Source organism: Podarcis raffonei, chromosome Z, assembly GCF_027172205.1.
Source record: "Podarcis raffonei isolate rPodRaf1 chromosome Z, rPodRaf1.pri, whole genome shotgun sequence".
Classification (NCBI taxonomy): Eukaryota; Metazoa; Chordata; class Lepidosauria; order Squamata; family Lacertidae; genus Podarcis; species Podarcis raffonei.
The window spans coordinates 10953324-10977545 of NC_070621.1; the positions used below are offsets into that span (position 1 = coordinate 10953324).

Genomic DNA, 24222 nt, shown 5'->3' on the forward strand with positions numbered 1-24222 from the left:
AGGAATCAGCGTGTTTTTACATGAGTAGAATGTGTGCTTTTATTTAAAATGCATCTCTGGGTTATTTGTGGGGAATAGGAATTGGTTCTTAAAAAAAAACAAAGTTTGCCCCCCCACAAGGTCTGAGGGACAGTGGATCGGCCCCCTGCTGAAAAAGTTTGCTGGCCCTGCTCTAATCCTCTGTTAAAGGTCAACCAAGTTACCAAATTCCTGCCACAGTTCATACTTTTAATTATAACAAGTTAATTCTCACACACAACATCTTGCCTGACATACTTTAGACACAGGCCCTAAAGCCACGATTTAAAAGCACAGTGCGTCTGGACATATGCAGAGCGCCTGTCCTTCCCCCCGCACCCCTTCGCTTCCGAAGGACCTGAGATGGGGAAGAGCTTGCAGGCGCTCCCGAAATGAAAGACTGGATTTGCGCCAGGTGAGGCATCGGCGCCGAGGGCGGCGTAGTTTTTCGGCCGTTCTCCTCTGCCTCCCCCTCCTCCACTTCTTCCGTGCGCCCCTCGCCAAAACTGGGCGGACCCAGCCGCTCGCAGGGAGGAGAAAGGGAAAGAAAGAGAAAGCGGGGAGACCGGCCAGCTCTCTCCGGTTGCTCCAGCAGCCAGGACCAACGCAGGATCCAGGGGCTTTCGAGGCGGGGCGGTATGGACGATGGCGTTGGAAGCGGCTCCGTTGACTAAGCTGAGGAGCCGGCGTGCCGCGTTGCTGCGGAAAGGAGTCAGCTTTGAATGCGAGAGCGACGGCGACAAGTAAGCGAGCAATGTTGCTATTATGGGGTGTTCGCTTTGGGAACATCGGGCTGGATCTCTTGGCGGGAGGGGGTGTCTCTCAGTAAGCCATCTGGGAGGGACGGTCCATCCGCTCCCCATCCCCACACACCTGCATTGAGTGGTTGTTGCCGTAGCTTTGCCACGTTGGGATCTAGGAGTCACAGCGCCTGCTGCAGTAGAAGATCTTAAAAAGGGGTCCGGTGGGTTGGGGTGTTGTCTCCCCCCGCCGCCGAGTCCACCCCAGCTCTCTCCTCTTCACAGAACCCAACCAGGCCCAGGAGGTAGACAGCATTAAGGAGACACCCCACCCCCCAGAAAAACCTACCCACCTGGCTTTCTTGATCCCGGATTCAGTTCCCTTCAAAGCTCTGCTTATGTTGTGTTGCATTCCAACTAAGTTCTACTCCAAGTAGACCCGTTGAAACGAACGAACCTAAGTTAGGCACGCACGTTGATTTGAATGATTCTGTTCTGAGTAGGACTAACATTGGCTTTTTGTCTGTTGTGCTGCCCATTTGAAGCTGCTGTTATGTACTGTAGTTAATTATACGGTGCAAAGTATATCTATATCGTTTGTGCATATTGGAAACAGCAGGGTCTGAGTTTGGAGAGGATCTGCCTAGAAGGAAAAAGGGACTGAGGCCAGTGTTGCGAAAGAAGTGCCTCAGTTTTGAGTCTGGGAGAGAAGGGGATCTCAGAAAGTGTGCTTCTGAGTTCATGCAGAGTGCACTTTTCTTTCCTGACTGGTGCTTGTTGGGACTGGTGGGGCAGAAGGCAAAGAGACCAACAGGAGGTGGAACCAGAGCCAGTGATGGGCAGATACAGACCCCATAACAGGTGGAATCACAGCCAGTGAAAAGCAGAGACAACTAATTCTGGTTGTGCCCTAATTCTCCTCCTTGCTGAGCCCTACAAGAGCAACACTGAGAGTGAGGAGGAGGAGATTGACAGCCAGGGCCACCCTTGGATTGAATATAACAAGGCAGGGGTGGTGTTTCCTCCCCACCCTCCAAGATGTTGTGGGACCACAATTCCCATCATCCTGAACCATTGACTATGCTGGTAAGGCAGTGTGTTTTCTCCCCTAACTTATTTGCCTGCACCACAAGAATGCTGTAAGGGCACCTTGTAAGCATGGGTGTATCCAGGATTTATGTTAGGGGGCAGGCTTATGTGGGGGAGGGGGCAGAACCGAGCTATCTTTGACGAGATTGGTTAGTTAAGTATTTTTATTTATTTACTTGATGGGGGGGGGAGGCAGTTGCCCCCCTGTCCTCCCTGGCTACACCCATGCATGTACCGTATTTTTCGCTCTATAAGACGCACCAGACCACAAGACGCACCTAGTTTTTGGAGGAGGAAAACAAGAAAAAAAATATTCTGAATCTCAGAAGCCAGAACAGCAAGAGGGATCGCTGCGCAGTGAAAGCAGCAATCCCTCTTGCTGTTCTGGCTTCTGGGATAGCTGTGCAGTCTGCATTCGCTCCATAAGACGCACACACATTTCCCCTTACTTTTTAGGAGGGAAAAAGTGAGTCTTATAGAGCAAAAAATACGGTAAGTAAGCTCACTAGAACTACTGGCCCTTCTCATTTCTGTGCTAGGCAAGGAGGAGGAAACTTCCACCCTCTGGCCGCCCACATGGTTTCTGTAGCAGTTGTGGAGCAGGGATCGTCAAGATCTGGTCCAATACCAGATCTGTAAGGCTGGCCAGGGGTTGCAGGATCACAGAGAGCACTGAGTGAGCAACTTGCTCCAGATGGGGACCTTTAAAACCTTTAACTGCAGAGTCCCTCTTCAGGCTCGTCCCCCTTGTAGAGAACTTCAGAGTTTTAAAGGGCCAACCTTCTGCCCTGGAGATGGGCACTCGTCCTCCATCCCATAACCTCTTGCTTGGTATGTGCCATGTGTTGTTGGACAGGTGAGGTACAGTGGGAGGCATTGCATTTTGCTCGGGCTTAGGAGATGGCATCTGTGAGGGTCTTGCCTCTGACCCAACAGGCCCTGTGTGGTATGGGACGTCCTCCCAAGGGGTGGTCTTCCGATCTACAGCAGCCAGCTCAGAGCCCTGAGCTTGGTCCAGCTCCCTAGTTGGTGCCTCTGAGTCTAGATTGCTGCTAGGTTCTGGGACCATAGCAGTGATGGAGCCCTACATTTATTCCTCTAGTCCATTCACTTGGCTGCTCGCAGTTCCTCCTTCTCTGTGTCTACCAGACTAGTAAGAGAAGTAGCTGCTCTTATACCTACTCAGATTATTGGTCCAGGTCCGTCTATCTCAGTGTTGTCTACACTAACCGGCAACAGCTCTCCGGGGTATAGAGGCAGGGGCTTCTCCCAGTCCTATCTGAAGATGCCAGGGAGTGAACTTGAGACCTTCTGCATGCAAAGTATGTGCTCTGCCGCTGAACTATGACTCTTCTCATAAACATACAATAAGATTCTAGTCCTCATGGTTCTGAATAAAGTGTTAATCTGCGCAGCAGTCTGCCTTACACTGAGTCAGACCATAAGGCATCTTGATTCCTATGAGATGTGCACCTTAGAACATGCTCCAGAATCCTGTAACTCAGAACAGCTCCATGGCAGAGGTTTTGATTTGTTGTTTTTGGAGGCTTGCCAATACAGAAAGTGTTCCCTGAGGGTAGAATGTTTTAATCCATTGAGAGATTAACTCCCTGCCCTAAATAAATATTAAACCTCCTCCCAATGATATGTGGTAAAATCATGCCCAGGGTGCACTTTTCATTAGAGAATTTACACATGAGTAGACCTACAACCTAGGGACACAGGTGGCGCTGTGGTCTAAACTACTGAGCCTAGGGCTTGCTGATCAGAAGGTCGGCGGTTCGAATCCCTGCTATGGGGTGAGCTCCCGTTGCTCGGTCCCTGCTCCTGCCAACCTAGCAGTTCGAAAGCACAAAGTGCAAGTAGATAAATAGGTACTGCGCTAGCGGGAAGGTAAACGGAGTTTCCGTGCGCTGCTCTGGTTCGCCAGAAGCGGCTTAGTCATGCTGGCCACATGACCTGGAAGCTGTACACCGGCTCCCTCGGCCTATAGAGCGAGATGAGCGCCACAACCCCAGAGTCATCCACGACTGGACCTAACGGTCAGGGCTACCTTTACCTTTTGAGACCTACAACCTAGATATTCTACATCAAGCATCTGAGGCTTTACCATATGTTGTGGGACTCCAATTCCCATCAGCCCCAGCCACCATGGTCTTTAATCAAGGATGATGATAGATGTAGTCCAATAACATCTAGATGACCACAGGGTCCCCATCTCTCTTATAGGAAATCACAATAGGTGATAGCAAACATTAGTAATCCTCGCAGGAGATCCAATGAAGTCAATGGACTTGAGTAAGTTATGTCCATTCATTTTAATGGGTCTACTCTTGCATATGATGGTTGGCTCTTCTTCAGTGTAATGTGTTTGAGGTGGTGGTGGGGGAAATGTTCCCATAAAATTGGATCCAGAAGAAAAGACTTGAGTCCCTTTCCTCTAACATCACACTTAATTGTTTTATTCTAGGACATTCTACTACCCCCAAAAAGACATTTGAATATGACTTGGGGGCCTAAAAATGTCCCTCCCAAATTATTTGTCTATTGTAGTTTAATTGGCTTTAACCCAAGCCAATTGTTCCAGAAGGATGTCTTAAAACTGGGCTTGGAGAAACCTGGTAAATTAAGTTGAAATTAAGGAAGCACTTCTCCAGGTGACCTGCATTCATCCTGATTTGCTTGCACAAAGCTTGTGTGGTGGTTAGAGTTTGTCTGATCTTTATCACACACTTGTTCTGTTCCGTTTACGGAGTGGTTCTTCTGCTTTGAGCATTAATCCTGCATCTTTCCTGATTTGCTTGCAGGGTGTGTACGCATCTTCCTGTTTGTCATTTGTTCACCCTACAATGGGGGGGGCACTCCAAGTGTTGGGGTTCAAAGTGATGCACTCTGGGGCAGAATGGCCCTTATTTGACATATCTTCCTAAATACAGTGGTACCTCGAGTTACAAACACTTCAGGTTACAAACTCCACTAACCTGGAAGAGTTACCTCGAGTTGAGAACTTTGCCCCAGGATGAGAACAGAAATCGTGTGCCGGTGGCACAGCAGCAGCAAGAGGCCCCATTAGCGAAAGTGTGCCTCTGGTTAAGAACAGTTTCAGGTTAAGAACGGACCTCCGGAATGAATTAAGTTTGTAACTAGAGGTACCACCGTACATAAAAATGTAATGCTGTCGTCATATTGGAATTTGTGTTGTGACCAATAGGGGGCCACCCCAACTCCAGCATGATAAATGGCGGGCAAGTGAGCCAGCGAGCAACTATGGTGGCAGGTGGCCCATGCGAGCAGTTTAATGGAGAGGAGGAAATCAATCCACAGAGAGGGTTAGCAAGCCACTCTGTGAAGCACCCCCTCCTTTAAATGTGGCAGCAGCAGCAGCAGCAGCAGCAGGGTTTACAGAGCGGGGAGAGGTGCTTCACCAAGTGATTTAGCAAGCCACTCTGTGAAATGTCTCATCCTTTAAAATGGGTTGGGATGAGCTGTGGGGGTGAGCTGTATGGGGAGCGGTGAAAGGGTGGGTGAAGTGTAAAGGAAGGGGGGTTTGTCTGGTGTGTGGGAAACACAGTTGACGAATGGGCTGGTGGGGTGACAGGGTTGGCAAGCCGAGAAAGCAGGGGTGCATCCCCTAGTAAATTGGTATAAATATAAATCGAAAGGATGCAAACTGGTGGGGGCTAAACAATAAAGTGTTTTTTGGGTTGCGGCAGTTAGCTCAATGAAGCTGTCAATTCAGCATTCAGTGTTGGTGAAAAAAGCAAATCTCATGCTGGGGATTATTGGAACTGGGGATGAATATAAGACAGTTCAGTGTCTGTCATGCCGTTATATAAATCCAGAATGCAGCTGCACTCGGAATACTGTATACAACAGCTAGTTCTCTCTCTCTCTCTCTCTCTCTCTCTCTCTCTCTCTTCAGAAAAATAAGAATAACATAGTTTTTAAACCAAAGTACAAAATAGAAGATTTGAGATGCATTTTAGACTAATAGGGAATGGTAAATATGGCCTCACACATCATCAACTTTCTCATTCCAGTAAGAAATTAAAAAACACCCACCTATCAACAGATTTGTTGCATTTGGGACTGCTTTATATAGCAAAAAAGAAGAATGCAACTTTATAGAATTCTGCACAGCGTGGAGAATGTTTGCACAGCTGTATCTGTATCTATCAATCTATAGCCATACATATATCAAATCTCTATCAGAGTCATGCAATGAAATTGATCGGTTGGCAGTGGGCTGAAGCCAGACAAATGAAAGTATTTCTTCATACTATACATAATTAATGTATGAATTCGCTGCCACAAGATGCTGTGAAGGCCACTCTGTTAGATGGCTTTAAAAAGGGAATTAGATGAATTCCTGGAGGAGGAGGAGGAAGAGAGGCTATCAATGGCTATTAGCTGTGTTGGCTGAATGGAACATCCACCATGAGGCTCTAAACCCCTGAATATCTAGTTGCTGGAGAATATGAATGTCTGCTTGCATTCACTGTGAGCTTCCTAAGCGCATCTGATTGGCCACTGTAAGATATGGAACACTGGATCAAGATGGACCATTTGATCTGATCAAGGAGAGCTCTTCTTACAATATTTAGCCTATCTATGTTTCTCTTAAATTCTCCAAGACAGGAGGTTGATGCAGCAGCCTTGTTACAGTTTAGGAGAGTTTGCAATCTAGCCCTCCCACCTGTCATTAAAAACCATTACTAAGCTCCCTCCACCCACCCACCAGGAGTTGTATGCAATGTTAGACCTAATCAGAGCAGGCCCATTGAAAGTAATGACCCTAAGAGAGCTATTCATTTCAATGGGTCTACCCTGAATAGGACTATTAGTGGCTACACCCCCTGGGTATTAAAGCACAGATCACTTATCAGCCCAGTATGCACATAGTGGCAAACCATAGCTTATTTGGGTTTACTGTGAACGAACACAGAACATTCCCTACTCCCTTCTCTTCCCTGGCAGGGACAAAACAAATCAGATGGGTTGACTTAGCATTATGTGAGAACAGACATTCTTGGAGGGTGCAGTGAACAAACCTTGGTTTCCCCACTTCATCTGATCTCTATAGTCAAACAAATTGGGATGGATACTCAATAAACAAGCTTTCTGGAAGCAACCTGTGAAAAGTGAGAGATAGACCACAGTCTATCAGGAGGTCTATAGAAAATTCCCTGTGGAGCCTTGCATTATTGAATTAGTCCCCCCCCCACTCCAAACTGTTCTTTCATATGGTTTGGCACACAGTTTGGGTGTTGTTGCTCAAACTGTTATACCGTACATCTGTGCCTATTTGTTATTCCTTTCCAGGTGCCTCCCCTTTTCCTCCCCCCATTTCTTGAAGGTCTTTAACAGAAAGAAATTCAGCAAGGGCACCTTTGTCCAGCATGGAGATGAGAAAGCTTTCACCTGTTGGGTTTCTGTCTGCTTGGCAACTAATAAAGATTCAAGGATCGTGTCAAGAGATGGAGGATAGCAGGCTTATCTATTCTATTTAACATGGTATTTATGTTCAGTACTACAGCCTAATGTAATTGTGATGTTTCTTTGGCTAGATTTCCCCCTCTTCCCTTGATTCTTCTAGGATTTGTTTTTCATAGGACTAGACAGAAATACCCTTCCTTTTTGGTTCCTCGTGGTTTTGGCATGTGCCTGTATGAATTTCTTGGAAATTACAGCCTTAGCCGTGACGGTGACAATGTTGGATTCCTTTGCTGCAATATTGCTTTGAGGTCTTAAAAGCTGGCGACTGATGAGAGTGGATTTTAACATTTCCCCCAGCGCTGTGAACAGAGTGCGCCAGGTCTCTTGATGGCTTTGCTATTATCATCCTTGCCCCATTAAAAAATAAATAAATAAATGTTGTGACAACTCTTTCAATTGATTTCTAGGCCACATTTTTATCTGAATTGGTTTGCATATGTAAATATTTGATTTCCGTCAATGTGATGCGAGGCAGGTTGGAGGAAACATCACAGTAGCAATTCATCCTCGATCCCTTTAATTAAAATTGGATGCCTACTGTTACTCTTTTTCTCCTGAAAAGGTTTCACTTTTTGAACACATAGGAGCAAGAATTGCCCTCAAAGGAGGCCTCTGTTTCTGCATGAAATACTATTTCCTGATTAGAAAGGGGCCTAGCCGAGAAAGGAGAGATTGTCTCTCACTGGCAGAGGACACGTTTTTGCATGCAGAAGGTTCCTATGTTAATTGGACTTCATAAATGGGCTCCCTGCCTTTCTAAGTGGCAAAGTACAGGGTCACTTGCCTCAAAACGTGCTGCATTTGGGGGCCTCTTCTTGCTGAGTAGAGCCCTGGACCTCTGCCCTAAACTCCAGCTCTGACAGCACTGCTGAGCAGAGGATGGGGGGAATCTCTGCCTGAGATTCTGGAGAACTTCTGCCAGTCAGAGTAGACAATGCTGGACTGAATAGAGTCAGGCCGGTGTCTCCAGCGGCGATGACGCGGTGGGCTGGAGGGTGGGGGAGCGCGTGCCCATACGAGTGCGCACACGCTATTTCCAGCACACTTCCGGGCAAGAGAAGCAGAGGAAATAGCTAGTGCGCATGTGCACGGGCCTCCTCCTCCGACCCGGACGTGCACCGGAATTAATGCCTGTGCATGCACAAATAACGGGACGCTGGTGGCACTGTGGGTTAAACTACAGAGCCTAGGACTTGCTGATCAGAAGGTTGACGGTTCAAATCCCCGCGACGGGTGAGCTCCAGTTGCTCACTCCCAGCTCCTGCCAACCTAGCAGTTTGAAAGCACGTCAAAGTGCAAGTAGATAAATAGGTACCACTCCAGCAGGAAGGTAAATGGCGTTTCTGTGCGCTGCTCTGGTTCACCAGAAGCGGCTTAGTCATGCTGGCCACATGACCCGGAAGCTGTACGCCAGCTTCCTCGGCCAGTAAAGCGAGATGAGCGCCACAACCCCAGAGTCGGTCACGACTGGACCTAATGGTCAGGGGTCCCTTTACCTTCACCTTTATGCACAAATAACACTTGCACATGCGCACAAGCTATTTCCGGTGCTCCTCCGACCCGGAAGCGGGCAGCCGTGCAGCGCAGCGCCGGTAAGAGCGGGTGGTAGGGGTCGCCGTGGGCTGGATAAACGAGTCCCTTGGACCTTATCCAGCCCACGGGCCTTAGTTTGGGGACCCCTGAAATAGACCAATAGTTTGAGTCCACCGAAGTAGCTTCCTGTGTTCCTGAACATCAGGCAGAGATGCAACTGCAAGCTGCTCTGGGGATTGGCAATTTGACTGTATCTTTGCACTGGAATGACTGCATGATCCTCTCACAGCTGCTGCACAGATGTAGCAGAATCAGTGGAGACTGAGAAGTGTTCTGTTCAGAGGAGTTTGTCATGTAGAAATCACCACCCGTGACTTAACTTTAAAGTCCACTATCAGATGCATGATTTGTTATCCCAAGATGGGTGTGAGTGAGTGTGTGTGTGTGTGTACACATGTGTATGTGTGTGTTGATATCTGTCTCTGTCTATCTAATGTTAGCAGTGAGGTTAGAAAGAGATGCAATGCAATAAATGCAAACTGTGTGATTACTGCATTAGAGCTTTATTGTATAGTGGTACCTCGGGTTAAGTACTCAATTCGTTCCGGAGGTCCGTTCTTAACCTGAAACTGTTCTTAACCTGAAGCACCACTTTAGCTAATGGGGCCTCCTGCTGCTGCTGCTGCCACGCCGCCGGAGCATGATTTCTGTTCTCATCCTGAAGCAAAGTTCTTAACCCGAGGTACTACCCGAGGAAGCGTATGTAACCCGAGGTACCACTGTATATAAAAATAATTACATGACATTTTGCAAAGCAGTTAAACATGGCAGTTGTAACCTGCTTAACAACTGTAGTGGAATTAAAAGCCCACTTGGTTGTATCCAGTACTAGGCCTACTCAGTGTAGAACCATTGAAAATAATAGACATTACTAATTCAGGACTTTTAATTTCAATGGTCTGCTCTTAACCCGTTATTTATATTTGGGCCACAGGGTGGAACTGAGCTACTTGACAAGAAATTAGACAGGATGAGATCTGGGCATTATCAAAGGTTCCTCAGTCAGAAGGTCAGGAATGCAGAAGCAGACCAACTTCCCCCAAAGACTGCATCATCTGCTTCCACCCTTCTGTGGAGACAGCAACCCATGGCTGCACTTTTGGTTCAGTGTGGGAGGCATTGACAGGCTTAGATGATGCTCCACATGAACTGAGGGTGCACCCTAGAACATTTCCCCTGAATCCTCTTGTGACACACACACAAAATAGCCTACTAAACAGTGGTAAAATTCACATCCCTTGCTGCGGTCATTTTTGCTTCTGGCCCTTCCCATCCCTGGAATGCGGCCCTTGTGCTGAAAAAGATCTACCACCCTTGCTGTGAGTTAATGCTTAGAAATCGCCCTGATGGAGTTTTCAAATATAGAGCTCAAGGTGGACAGGTTATAGAGCTGGAGTACAAACAACTGGGATGGTATCCCCCATAAAGCCCCCTTAGAGTGAACAGGAATAGCAAGAGATTTATTTTAATTAGAAAGTCCCTGATTAATGTTGCTCTTTGGCTCCTGTCTCAGTTTTCACCCCTTTTTCTCACATCCAGGAAGGGAACACCCATTTCTGAGATGACTCTGGTGATCATTTTACTAGAGGGCTCAATTATATTTTGAATTGCAGAGCCACTTGCAAAATTCCTAAATGTAGCCATTTCATAATCCACAATCTGTGGTTGCTTTTTGAATTCTCCCCACCCTGTTTTTTTAATGAACTTCAGTATTTTATAAACAAATTTTATTCTTTTTTGTGCTTAACAGCTTGCCTGGTACAAGTAGGTGATCAGGAATTTCCTGCAGGCAAGTGTCCAAGCCCCATCCCTCTTCCACCAACCTTCTTGGTTTCTGTGCCAGCAAAAAGGAAGGAAATCCTTTTGCTCTACTAACAGCCTGGAAATGCAACAGGCAGACAGAGAAGAGATAGATCAATGTCTTCCTCTTCCACCAGTCCATTTGGCCTTTTTGTTTTACTAGCTTTCTAAGAGGCTAGTACCCTATGGGCTCCTCCAGATGACATTTTTATTGAGCATCCATCATGATTTTCTTACACAAAGCTTCCACAGTGGTTAGATTATATCCAATCTTCATTGAGCATTCATTCCGATTTGCTTGTTTGGTGCTTAATAAATCTTCTCTTTAATTATTTTTTCATCCCACACATTTCAGTGCATTTTCCTGTCACTTTCCTAACTGCAAACAGTCTGGTTTATTTTTTAAAAAAAGTTGGATTTGTGCTAGCAACAGAAGGTTTTAATCCACCTTAATTGTGCAAGTCTAAATTTTCCTTGGGGGCTTGAATCCCTCTTGCAAAATATTGACAGTCTAGAGTTTACCAATGTATGCTCATTGGCAAGATGGTTACCACCACCACCCCATTCAGGCTCGTAACTTTGTAGGCTTATCTGCAAGGTTGATTAAAAACAAATTATGCATATTTCTTCAAAACTCCTTTTTGTATCCTGGTGCCACAGTAATTGGCTAAAAACCGTATGAGCTTACTAGGATGAAGTGAGGGGCCTCATTTATTTGCTTCTTATTTTTCTAACCTTAAATTCAGTTCTCCATATTTCCACATCAGTTTTCAGTTATTATTGTTGTCATTTTTAAAGGTCCTCATGAAAAATTCATCAGCATTTTAGTGCACATGTCTTGCAATATGCCCATTTGTACACAATTTGCCTGAGATACATGCTTTTGCAAAGCAAATTTCCTGTGGTGTGATGCATTTTTGTATGCTATTTTCACAAAGTGTGCCCTTTTATGCACACATTATGCATATTTGCACATATTACTTGGCTGGAGACCCTTACTGCAACATTTAGGAGAAGCGCGGAATTTGAAAGCTGTTTGTGTTTCAGTTCTTGGATAGTTTCAGAAAGTGTGAATTAGACAGGTTCGCCTTTAAATGCAAACTGAACTGAATTTTTCTCTCTCCCCCCCCCCCGCCTTCTTTACCAGTGTGTTCTTGGTGTGCAGCCAGGATTTTCAGAGCCGGGCTATGCTTCTGAGCTTTGCTACCATTCCTTTGAGATGTGGTTTTCTTCACGGCTGCATTGTGGATTGCCCTGACTTGGGCTAAGGAGAAGGCAGGGAGAACTCTCTCTGGTTCTTGGAAAAATTGGGACCTCAGATTTTTAAACTTGGTAGCATCTAAGCTGAAGAATGTGCGTCATTCAGGCTTAACTCTTCCCCATTTCTTATAGCCTTCCTTCTCATTTTTGAAAAATTAGCCTCTCTCTCCCCTGCCCACCCTCTTGTTCATGCTAAATGGGCAAGAAATGCTGACAGCATGAGGTAAGGAAGGAAGCCTTTAGCAAGATATCCCCCCCCCCAAAAAAAAACAACCATATTGCATTTCAGGCTGTGATTTTCTTTCTTTCTTTCTTTTTTTTTTGCTTCTTCTGCAGTCTTGCCAAGGGTGACTTCCTTGATAGATGAATGTTTTTGGTGCTCCTTTCCCCCCTTCTAATAACACAGGGGTTGATAGTGTATTGTTTTTGAGCTTGCAATGTGCTGCAAGCCAAGCTCCAAAGATGAGACCCTTTTCCTAGAACCCCTTTCCAAGGGACTTCCACTATTTCTGGGAAGTGCGGGGGGGTAGGGAATTTTGGTACAAGCTTCTATTGATGCTGCACATGTATGGTATTGGCATATATTTAAAACCCATAGCTTGGGGAAGAACCCTATCAACTGCTAGTCAAGGCTTTGGGTGTGCCAGAGTCTGCATTTCCATTGCGGGGCCACAAGAGGGCACTACAGAGTGGTTGATCTTACTTGGCTATAAGAGTTTTGTGTTTATTTTTTTATTCCTGGTTGTGGAGGGGAGGGGGAAGAAGACAACAAAGACACAGAAGATGAGGAGGAAGAAATAATTTTGCTGTGGCTGGAAATAGAAACTTCCTGAGACAGAGAGTGAGATTTATGAGCTGCGGTTTGCTTCGTTTCTTTAAAAGCATGTGCGCCCCCTCACTTTTTTTCTGGGAAATGAGCAACAATGGTTGAAATCTCTCTCTCTCTCTCTCTCTCTCTCTCTCTCTCTCTCTCTCCCTCTCTCTCCCTCTCCCTCTCCCTCTCCCTCTCTCTTTATTTTGGTGGTAATAGATGTGTCAATGGAGCTAAATATTTGGAGTTAAGCAAAGCTGTAGTCCCAGAACAGCAGGCTGAATTCTGTGACTAATTGGCAGATTGAACTGGCAAAGTCCCTGGCCGTTATTCAGAATGTTGTTCAGACCACATTTTCAAGAAAGCCAACCTAATCCACAGTTCCAATACTTGCGTTCAAACCAGAGCTCAATTATCCATCGGAATACTGTATATACTTCTCTGAATTCTGTTTTGGTTCAAAAGATGCTCTCGGAAAGGTATATTTTGCAGCGAAATTGTTTTCAGAGATGCATATCTTAGGGGGAAATTCATATAAAACTAGTAAAAAAACATTATTTGTGGGCGTGGATGCATATACAATGTGTGTTTTTAGTGAAATGGACATGCAGAAAGTGTGTATAGTTGAAATGTGGATTTTTAGTGTGCTTTAAAAACCCCACATAAAACAGGAGGAAAAGGACTGACTTGAAACAGAAATAGGCTGATCTACCTGTCCCTAGTTTGTAGCAGGGGTGCAGCGCACCTCTGCACAGAGACGCATTGTGTCCCCTGTCAAAATACTCGTCAGCAAAGGACTTGGCACCAAAAGTCAAATGAGCCAATTCAGAACTTGCCACAGCAATATGGCTGACTGCTCATTCTTCCAAATAAGTGAGCCGTTCCTATGCATAATATCTAGTGGGGCTGGCCTTTCCATTAGGCCACGTGCGGGGAATGCTTGGCGCCCCAGCTCCCATTATCTTTGGCCATGGGCCATGCTGGCTGAGGCTGATGGGAATAGCATTTCAGCAGCAACTGGAGGGCCAAATATCCCCCATACCTGCATTATGACAGAATGAGGGGGTCCCCTCAGTGCTGGGATATATATTGGGGGAGAGTGAATGGGCCCAAGTTAATCATGTCTGTTACTCTCAATGGGGCTGTGTGTTGTGGCCTGTGGAGAGGGGGCAGCGCCAGATTTAGGATGCTGCAGGCAGTTCCCCTGCACGATCTGGGGGCTGGGGTGGGGCAGAACTGATAAGATCCATAAATGAGAAGATTCATTGAGGAGCGCCAAATTTTGGGCTTGCTCAGGGCGTTGTTGTTGTTGTTTAGTTGTCTAGTCGTGTCCGAATCTTTGTGACCCCATGGACCAGAGCACGCCAGGCACTCCTGTTTTCCACTGCCTCCCACAGTTTGGTCAAACTCATGCTGGTAGCTTCGAGAACACTATCCAGCCATATTGTCCTCTGCTGTCCCCTTCTCCTTGTGCCCTCCATCTTTCCCAACATCAGGGTCTTTTCCAGGGAGTCTTCTCTTCTCATCAGGTGGCCAAAGTACTGGAGCCTCAGCTTTAGGATCTGTCCTTCCAGTGAGCACTCAGGGCTGATTTCCTTAAGGATGGATAGGTTTGATCTTCTTGCAGTCCATGGGACTCTCAAGAGTCTCCTCCAGCACCATAATTCAAAAGCATCAATTCTTCGTCGATCAGCCTTGTTTATGGTCCAGCTCTCACTTCCATTAATCACTACTGGGAAAACCATAGCTTTAACTATACGGACCTTTGTTGGCAAGGTGATGTCTCTGCTTTTTACAATGCTGTCTAGGCTTGTCATTGCTTTCCTCCCATGAAGCAGGCGTCTTTTAATTTTGTGACTGCTGTCACCATCTGCAGTGATCATGGATCAGGGCATCGTACAAACAAAAATTACTAAAGTCTGTCCCTGGAGGGAGTGTGGCTGAGGTGGGGAAGTAGCCTAGAGCAGTGTTTCCCAACTGAGGGCCATATGGCCCCCTGGGAGCCCCAGGATATTCCGGGGGGGGGGTCACAGATGAAAATTGCATAAATGGGAGGCCATAGCACAAGGATAGGGGGCCACAGAGGGAAGTGATAAGGGAAGGGGGGGATCCTGATTGGCTGACTATCCGCTTGGCCAATCACAAGTGGGTAAGGGGGCAGCTCACCAGGGCCTACTGCTCCTTTTTCGCCACGTGCATTTTCTTGGAGCAGTCCTGGTTTGCTTCTGGAGGGATAGGGCGATCATTGAGGCTCCCATTTTGAACAGTAGAGCCTGCGAGCCAGAACCCCCAGGTCAGCTAAGTGCAGTGGTGGGGTGGCAATGGGTAGGGCTGGGTGAGCTGGCGCTGTTTGTTGCTGCTGCCAGTGCTGGGCGCGGTGGCAGTCTGGGCCTGACTCTGCAAGGTGCAGGGTGCAATCACGGCCTTTGGATGTTGCTGAGGGGTGCAGAGCCTGTCAGCAGCGTCGCCCGGCTCTGCAAGTTGCAAGGTGAAATGCACCCCAGTGCCTAGCCAAGCTCACTTGCATCTAGTAAATAACTGTCTACTCAGAAGAAGGCTGCACTGAGTTCAGTGGGCCTTACTCCCAGGTAAGGGTATGGGGGGCTATAGTATTTTATCTAGGCAGCCAGGGCTCCTCCCGGATGACAAGATCTTTTTGCGCCAAGTCAGTGAGGACCAATTGCTTTTTAAAATTCTCCCATATGTACAGAACTGCCTGTGCGCCTTTTGAACTGCGTCTGTAGGTTTCCCCCTCTGTGTCAAATAACTGGGGTCAAATAAGTGTTGTTTGCTTTTTATAATACATGGAAGATGGATCTCTCTCGGGAGGTTCTGGACTCTCCTTCCTTGTAGGTTTTTAAGCAGAGGTTGGATGGTCACTTGCCATGGATGCTTTAGCTGAGATTCCTACATTGCAGGGGGTTGGACTAGATGACCCTTGGGGTCCCTTCCAGCTCTATAATTCTGTGTTTTTTTCTGCTTCAACAATATTTCATCATGTTCCTATGATTTTGTATAACTGTATTTTGTATAAATTATAAATAAAACATGTACTATTTATAAACAAAGCATTTACATATCTACCTTTCTACTGGTAGGACAGCAGGGCATGGGTGTATCCAGGATTTTTGTTGGCATTGATTTTTTCTTATTGGGGGGCAACTGCCCCCGTCTCCCCCTTGGCTAAGTCCATGGGGGGCACATGAAGGAAACAAGGTCAGAAGGGGAGCACAGTAAGAAAAAGGTTGAGAAACACTGGTCTAGAAAGCATTTCAACAGCTATATTGAAATGCCAGTGGGCCACATCTGGGACTGAGGCTATCCATCCCTGAGATACTTGGTTCCACATCCAGTCCACCATTTGTCGAAGGGAAATATTTGTTGCTCGAAACCATAGGAGGGTATGGTGCTTCTGTGTTTGGGTACTGCTTTGGGGCTTCCCACAGGCACCTGATGGGCTGTTGTTAAGCCCTCTGTGGGTGGCCCACCTGTGGGTGGCCCCCTTCTAGGGTCTCCTACACTGGCATCCTAATCATGCTTAAGATCCCAGTCATATATCTGCACCATGAAATAATCATTTTACCACTTTAACAGTCATGGCGTCCCACAAAGAATCCTGGGAACTGCAGTTTGTTCAGGGTGTTGTGAGTTGTTAGTTGTTGTTTAGTCGTTTAGTCGTGTCCGACTCTTCGTGACCCCATGGACCAGAGCACACCAGGCACTCCTGTCTTTCACTGCCTCCCACAGTTTGGTCAAACTCATGTTGGTAGCTTCGAGAGCACTGTCCAACCATCTCGTCCTCTGTTGTCCCCTTCTCCTTGTGCCCTCCATCTTTCCCAGCATCAGGGTCTTTTCCAGGGAGTCTTCTCTTCTCATCAGGTGGCCAAAGTACTGGAGCCTCAGCTTCAGTCTTTCCCGTGAGCACTCAGGGCTGATTTCCTTCAGAATGGATAGGTTTGATCTTCTTGCAGTCCATGGGACTCTCAAGAGTCTCCTCCAGCACCATAACTCAAAAGCATCAGTTCTTCAGGGTTCAACCTTTTTTATGGTCCAGCTCTCACTTCCATCCATCACTACCGGGAAAACCATAGCTTTAACTATTCGGATCTTTGTTGACAAGGTGATGTCTCTACTTTTTAAGATGCTGTCTAGGTTTGCCATCACCTTTCTCCCAAGGAGCAGGCGTCTTTTAATTTCGTGACTGCTGTCACCATCTGCAGTGATCATGGAGCCCAAGAAAGTAAGATCTCTTTTGAGTTGTTAGAAGACTCCCTATTTCCCTCACAAAACTATAGTTCGCTGAGAAGAGAGATTGATCTCTGGAGGGCAAGAAGGGTCTCCTAACAACTCTCAGCACCCTTAGCCAATTAGTCCCCAGGATCCTTTGCGGGGAACCACAGTTATTTAAAGTGGCCTGAGTGTGTTTTAGATGTATGGTGCAGATGCAAGTGGGTTTTATACTTCTAAACAAGGCATGGTTTGTATCAGGCTGAAGTTCTCACCAGCCTTTCCAGATTGCTGGCTTCACACAGGAGGGGAGACAGCCAGAACACACAGACTGGGCTGCCCACGTTTCCGGCAGACACCCCCCCCCCGCATCACCCTTGACTGTGAGCCAGCTTGGGCCTTTTGCCCTCAGCCAGCTATGAGGCTGTTGGCAACAGCAAGCCAGAGAAAGGTAGCTGAATTGGAGCAGAGCTCTGATCAGAATTCTGATTATGTATTGAAGTGGTTTATGACACTGTGTGTGTGTGTTTATTTTTATTAAAGATTTTCTTGGTTTACAAAAGTACATAGCTTGTCTCTTTTTCCAGGTTGTACAGTCTTTCTTACAAATCAGTTACAGTACAGTCATGCCTCGTGTTGTGTTTGCTTCAGGTTGAGCATTTTCAGGTTGCGTCCCGCGGTGACACGGAAGTACCGGAAAGGGTTACTTCCGGGTTTCGCCGCTCGTGCATGCGCAGACGCTCAAAAGGATGTCATGCAAAGAAGCGGCGAATCGCGATGCGCAGATGTGGGTTGCATTCTGCTAATGTTGCGAACAGGGCTCCGGAACGGATCCCGTTCGCAACCAGCGGTGCCACTGTATATTTGTTGTGGGACATTAGTGTTGAGTACAGTATAAGGTTGGGGAAGAAGAGTGGGGAGAGGAGGGGTGGGTGTGGTGAGGCTTGTATTTTATATAGTGTACTTGTGGGGTTTTGTGTCAGCGTCAGCTGGCTATGTTCTCTTTCTATTCATTTACCTTGGTAGCGAGAGGTATTGGGGGGCAGGGTGTGGTTGGTCGCCTGTAGTAGGATTTGTTTGCATTTGTGAGGGGGGGTAGGGCTTGTTGGGTCAGGTAAGCCAGATTGATTCGTATACTGTTGGAAGATTCTTACTGTTGTCTTATTGGGCTGCTTATGTGATAAAGGGGAGTTATACTGGGGTGAAGGCGTCCACTTCTATTGTCCCCGTGTCAGTTTCAGTTTATTGGTTAGGTTTTCTAGTAAGGCTGTTTCCCATACTATTTGATACCATTGGCCCATGTTTACTCCTGACAGGTCTCTCCAGTGTATTGCTATGAGGCCAGTTCTGGGGTGAGTTCTAATACCTGTTTGATTATTTTGCATATCTCTTGTAGGGTTGGATTTTAGGGCATTCCCACCACGTGGAGGTATGTGCCTGTGGAAGTGCATCCTCTCCAGCATTTTGGTGAGATTCCTGGGTGTATCAGTGCTAGTTTCCGTGGTGTTAAGTACCACCTGTAGGTGAGTTTCAGAGTGAGTTCCCTTCTTTTGGCTGATATGGACTTAAAGGGAGGTTTAGACCACATTCTAGTCCATTGGGTAGGGTTAATTTCATAGCCTATGTTGTTCTCCCATTGTTCTTTGATCGTTCCTGCAGCCATTCGGAAGCCGTGCTTTGGTTTCCGAACTTTTTAAAGTCGAACGGACTTCCGGAATGGATTCCGTTCGACTTCTGAGGTACTACTGTATTGTGGATACCATCCCTTTGCCGTGTTCCTCTGCTGCCAGGAGAAGGTTTTCGAAGGGGGTCAAGGGCCTAGTGGCTGCTGATTTTACTGCTAGATTGTTTAAGAAGGCATGTAGTTGTTGGTGTGTTAGCCAAGGTATTTGGGTGTCCCCTAGTTTGTCTTGCATTTCTTGTGTTGGTATGGGTTTGTTGTTTTTAGACAGTGTACATCTTTGGCTTGCCAGGTTTCTATCTTTTCATTTTCTGTTCGGCTCCGGAGGCCTGCGAGCCTTGGAAGTCTGCTGCGCCGTTGGTGTGGTGCTCCCAGTCCCTGTGGGGTTGTCATGTTGGGCACCCCTGGTTCCCCCCTCCCCCGATCACGGCAGTAGCAGTGTTGGTGGCACGGGGACCAGTTGGTGCTGGCTGTCCTCAGGAGCGGCCGTTGTGCTCGCCATCTTGCCTCACTGTCTCAGGCTTTTGTCTTTATAACTCTGTATGTGTGTTTAAGGGGAATCTGACTGCAGTCTATTTGTTTTCTTCTGGTTGAATTTCCTGTATCACTGCAGAGTTTAAACTTCTCTGCCACTTGGGGGTTTGGCGGGGGGGGGGGAGACGACTCATTTGAACAAGGACCTTGCCTTTTTGAGGTTTCTACTGAAACTGCTTTCATCTAGGAAAGCTGCTAAGCTGCCTTTCCCAGGAATTTTAAAATGCTATTTTCCTCTCTCCCCACCCCCAAATTGTAACCTTTTATCTATATTGAAAAAATTGAATTTTTTGAGGGGGGAGGGGAATCCCTCAGATTTAAGCGACTGAGATGTGTTTTAATTAACATCTCTTTCTTCCTTGAATCACGCTCCCCGTCACTTTCCTTTCTTACCCCGTCCTCTTCTTGAAAGTCTCACATATGGAAACACTTTTGTGCCTCTTAGGAATTTCCACTGTGTGCATGGGGGCCCTCTTCTCGTTTCCCTCTCCAGTGAAGAGAAATGCAACGTACTATTTTGGGAGAGAGAAACTCATAGATTATTGGATGGTGACATTCTTAGTATTGTTTTTTAAATTTAATTTGCTAACTTAACTGTGTTGATGATAAAGAGCCATTGCTGAATCAGGGCCAGCCATCCTCCGAATCAGGCATCCTGTTTCCCACTGGGGTCAACTAGATGCTTATGGGAAACACCTAAGTAAGAGACAAGGGCAATAGCTTTCCCCTGTTGTGTTGCTTCCCCAGTTTCTTATGTTTTCAGGTGCACAGCTTTGGACATAGAAGTTTTGTTACTAATGGCCACTGATGGATTTGTCCTCCATGAATGGTCTAACCCAGTGGTTTTCCACCAGTGTGCCATGGAATCCTGGGGTGCCTTGAATGATGGTCAGGGGTGGCGTGGGCACCACTGGCCTCTGTCTCTCTTTCCTTCCCTCCCTCTTCTAATGCCCTCTCGTGTCTCTGCCTCCCAAAGGCTTGCACAGCTGTTTGTTGCATCAGCCCTGGCTACATGCTTCCCAGGTGAATGGTGCCTCTGGGCCTGGCCAGGGGGTGCTTCCCAGGCCACAAAGGGGCAGTGTGAGGACAGGGGGCACAGGGGCAACTCATAGACCAGGGGCAGCAGCTGTGGCTGCCCGGAAGACTCCCAAGGAGAGGAGTGGAGAGAGGAGGCTGAGGGAATGCTCCACAAGGGAGGGTGTTCGAAAAGAGGTGAGCGGCTGCCATAAATGGGGGTGACATATCCGGGCTCCTTAGTCCCTCAGGTGTGCTGCAGAAAGAATGTAGTTGGTCAAGGGAGCCATGGACCCAGAAAGGTTGAAAACCTCTGGTCTAACCCAAGGATGGAGACCAGTGGTCCTCCAGATGCTGCTGGACTACAAATCCCATAATCCCTGACTATTGGCCATGCTGGACAGTGTCTTCTTATCCAAACATATCCATAGCTCATTAGTGAAGCATCTGCCTTGCAAGCAGAAAGTCCCTGCTTTAATCCTTGGCAGGGAAAAAATCCTCTGAAACCTTGGGAAGTCTCTGCTAGTCAGTCAGTTAGTGTAGACCAGAGGTATTCAACCTTTTTAGAACAACAAACAGCTTGCAACAAACAGTTTTGCAAGCCTTTGGAAGGCAGAGAGGCAAGAGGGCATCAGTGGAGGGACGGAAGGAAAGAGGGCCAGGGGCCAGTGTTGCCTGTGGCACCCCTGACCATTATTCAAGAAACCCCAGGGTGTCACGGCACACGGCAGCGCGGCGGCAGCAGGAGGCCCTATTAGCTAAAGTGGTGCTTCAGGTTAAGAACAGTTTCAGGTTAAGAACGGACCTCCGGAACAAATTAAGTCATTAACCCGAGGTACCACTGTGCTGAGCTAGATTGATTAATGATTTGACTCAGGAGTTTACTTGCTGCATTAACTTCAGGACTGTGGAGCCGGTGTCCTCTAGATGTTGGGACTCCTATCAAAGCCCCAGGCAGTAGGGTTAATGGTTAGCGATGATGGGAGCTCTGATAGGAATTAGGAGCCCGATAACATCTGGAGTGCCATGGGCTCCCCACACCCCAGCATCTGTATCGTATCAATTAATTTACAGGAACAATCGTGGAGGAGCAGGACAAATGTGTCCAATCTGTGGTGTTTGTATATTGCAATTTGTTTGATTTCATGCGCGCGCGCACTGGCAGCTATAAGCAAGTTAACATGCTCGCGAAATGTACCTAAATATTTGGGAGGTCGGGCGCGAAGGAGCTGCCTCTTTTACGCGCGTAAAAGAAAGCAAGAAACTCAGCCCCGCTGCGGACTACAAATCCCAGGGTGCGCTGCGTCCTTCAGAGGGTGTTGATTGGCTTCCGAGTCTGGCGGAGGCGGGATTTTGGGGGGAGTTCCACCCCCAATCTTCAGAGGTGCTTCTTGAATGGTTGACTGTCTTGGCTTGCGGGTTGAGTAGGCAGGAGCCGGCCTTGCGAGGTGCCCCGGTATGCCGCGAGGACGGCTTTCTGATTGGTCAGTGTACTTACGTGAGGGCGTGGCGCAGGCGAGCAGCCGAGGCGCGATTTGCCGGCGTGGGAAATGTGGGCGGGCGCCCGGGTGCTTCAGCGAGGGGTTGTTGGCCGGCGAGCCTAGTCGACCAGCCGAGCCGAGCCGGAGTGCCGGTCGGTCCCAGAGCGGGAGGGATGATACGCGGGAGGCGCCGCAGGCATGGAGCCTAGCAGCGCCGAGGCAGCCTACCCGCAGCTTTTCGCGCAACGGTAATCAACCGTCGAACTCTCGGGTGGGCGTGGCTTGCGGTTCGAACCACAAGCCTCGCCTAGTAGGCGTGGCCTATTTGAAAGGGCGGGGCTTGGAGTGGGCGGGGACAAAGACGAGGCTGCTTTCCAAAGAGCTAGCATGACAGGCAGAAGTAAAAAGGGTGCAACTATCTCCTTCTCCCAACAGTAGGGCAGGCTGCACCTGCTAAAGTTCTTATCAGTCTTATACCCTGCAGGGTTGTTGTGAAGATGGGGCAGGTGAGGAGATCTAGCATGCTGCGTTTTGCTCACCAAGACCATTTAAGATACATTGTTTAGATTTTAATTGATTTTGTAGTCTGGTCTTGTATTGCGCACACACACACACACACACACACACACACATCTTCACACCTTTTTAAACAGTTTCATCTCTTTTGCTCTTTTCTGATTATAAACTGCCTCAGAATAATTTGATCTAGGAGCACAGGAAGTTACTTTATACCAAGTCAGATCACTGGTCTGTCTAGTTCCCTTATTATCAACATTCAACTGGGAGTGGCTCTCTAGGGTTTCTTTTAAAAAGAACCCAATAATAATATTTCTCAGTTTCATTTTACAATTTAAAAAGTAGATAGTAATCCAAATACAAATTTAATTTTTACTTTCCCCCACCCTTTCCATGGTTCACTTCCTTATTATCTTTTCCACTACAGTGGAACCTCTGGATGCGAATGGGATCCGTTTCAGAGCCCCGTTCGCATCATGAGCAGAACGCAACCCGCGTCTGCGTGGGTCGCGATTCGCCGCGTCTGCGCATGTGCATGACATCATTCTGAGCGTCTGCGCATGCGGTGAAACCCGGAAGTAACCCGTTCCTTTACTTCTGGGTCACTGCGGGACGCAACCTGAAAAAATTTAACCCAAAGCGTCTCTAACATGAGATATGACTGTACATAGTCTAATTAATCACTATCTTTTTATTTTCTCAGTTTTATTTCTCAGTGATTGCTACTGCTGAATTTACTGAATACTATTGGATTTACAATAATTTTCCAAATAATGTACAAAGCATTTCCAGTTTTCTTTAAATAGGCTCTCTAGAGTTTCAGGCAGGGATTTTTGGTTTGAACCAGGCAATGTCTGTTTGCACAGTACTTGCTCTGTCACAGAGTTTTGACCCTAGTGGTATGTAAAATTTAAAAAATACAATAAAAATAAATAGAGTCTCTTTCCCCATTAATCATAAATAACAATAACAGTTCCTTAGAGATCTATGAGCCTTGCCAGGGGTAGTGGAAAAATGACGGTACCAGTATCCAGTGCTTTTTTTTCTTTTTTTAAAAAAAGTTTAGGGGTACTCTCATTTTCCTACTCATCTTGAAATATTGCCTCTCAATGAGGCCAAACTTAGATTCACAAAACGTTTAGGAGTATTCTGTCCCCCCAGAAAAAAAGCACTGCCATTATCAGCCTATCAGCTACTGTGCTGGAGTTATCTTTTTCTTTTCCACTGGCAGGTCTATTGCAGCTTTCAAAAGCTGCATGGCAGGCTGAAATTCAAGAGGTGCAGCTTTCCCCCAGCAGTGGCTATGCAGTGAAATGATGGGTAGGGCTGCACTTCATGGAGCTCAGGTTTCTAAAATGGAGGTGACTAAGCTGTGGGCCTCCAGATGTAATTGCTGAACTGCAACATTCACCACCTTGACCATTGGCCATGCTAGATAGGAGTTGCTGTCAGTGTTTAGAAGGCCACAGGTTAGCCTTCCGAGGCCCCAAAGCATTGGTAGAGGGAGAGGTGGCAACAGTGCCTGTAGCCCTACCACCTTGAGTTCTCAGGGGCGAGCAAAAGGAGGGGATTGTAGACCCACCACCCAAGCAGATGTGATGGGTATTTGGAGGAGCTGGGGTCATCTCTTCTGTTTTCACTCCTTTGGGGAGGGGATGGCTCTTGTTCTCCTCACAATGTACAGAAATTTAGTGAGCAAATCTATCTCCTGGCATGGAGGTAGAGTCACATGTGGGGTGGGGGAGCTTCAGGCTCCTGTTAAAAATACAGGAGCTGAGCCAATGCGAAAAAATGAAAACCTCAGTGGTGGGAAGGTTTCCTTCCCCCATCTTCCTGTGGGCATGGTGGCTAAGCTAATTGCCAGTGGAATTGATGGGTAATTATTTCCATCTTGGGGTCTGAGGTTCCTTTAAGAAGTGTGTATAGGACTTCTGTACTTCCAGGGCACATTAAATGGGGATG

At 47.1% G+C, this 24222-nt stretch overlaps 1 protein-coding gene across 8 annotated transcripts in view; it reads left to right on the forward strand.

Annotated features, from left to right (window-relative positions):
• The first annotated feature begins 521 nt into the window (after positions 1–521).
• Positions 522–24222, forward strand: part of GARNL3 (GTPase activating Rap/RanGAP domain like 3) — a 109333-nt gene continuing 85632 nt past the window's right edge. The window contains exons 1-2 of one of the 8 annotated variants that reach the window (XM_053373924.1): positions 21819–21992; positions 23492–23621. In XM_053373924.1, coding sequence (XP_053229899.1) covers positions 23596–23621 — 26 coding nt within the window. In that variant the 5' untranslated portion in view covers positions 21819–21992; positions 23492–23595. Of the gene's footprint in view, positions 762–21706; positions 21748–21813; positions 21993–23491; positions 23622–24222 lie in introns of those variants that run through there. The other 7 variants (XM_053373927.1, XM_053373931.1, XM_053373926.1 and 4 more) reach the window with 7 other exon arrangements.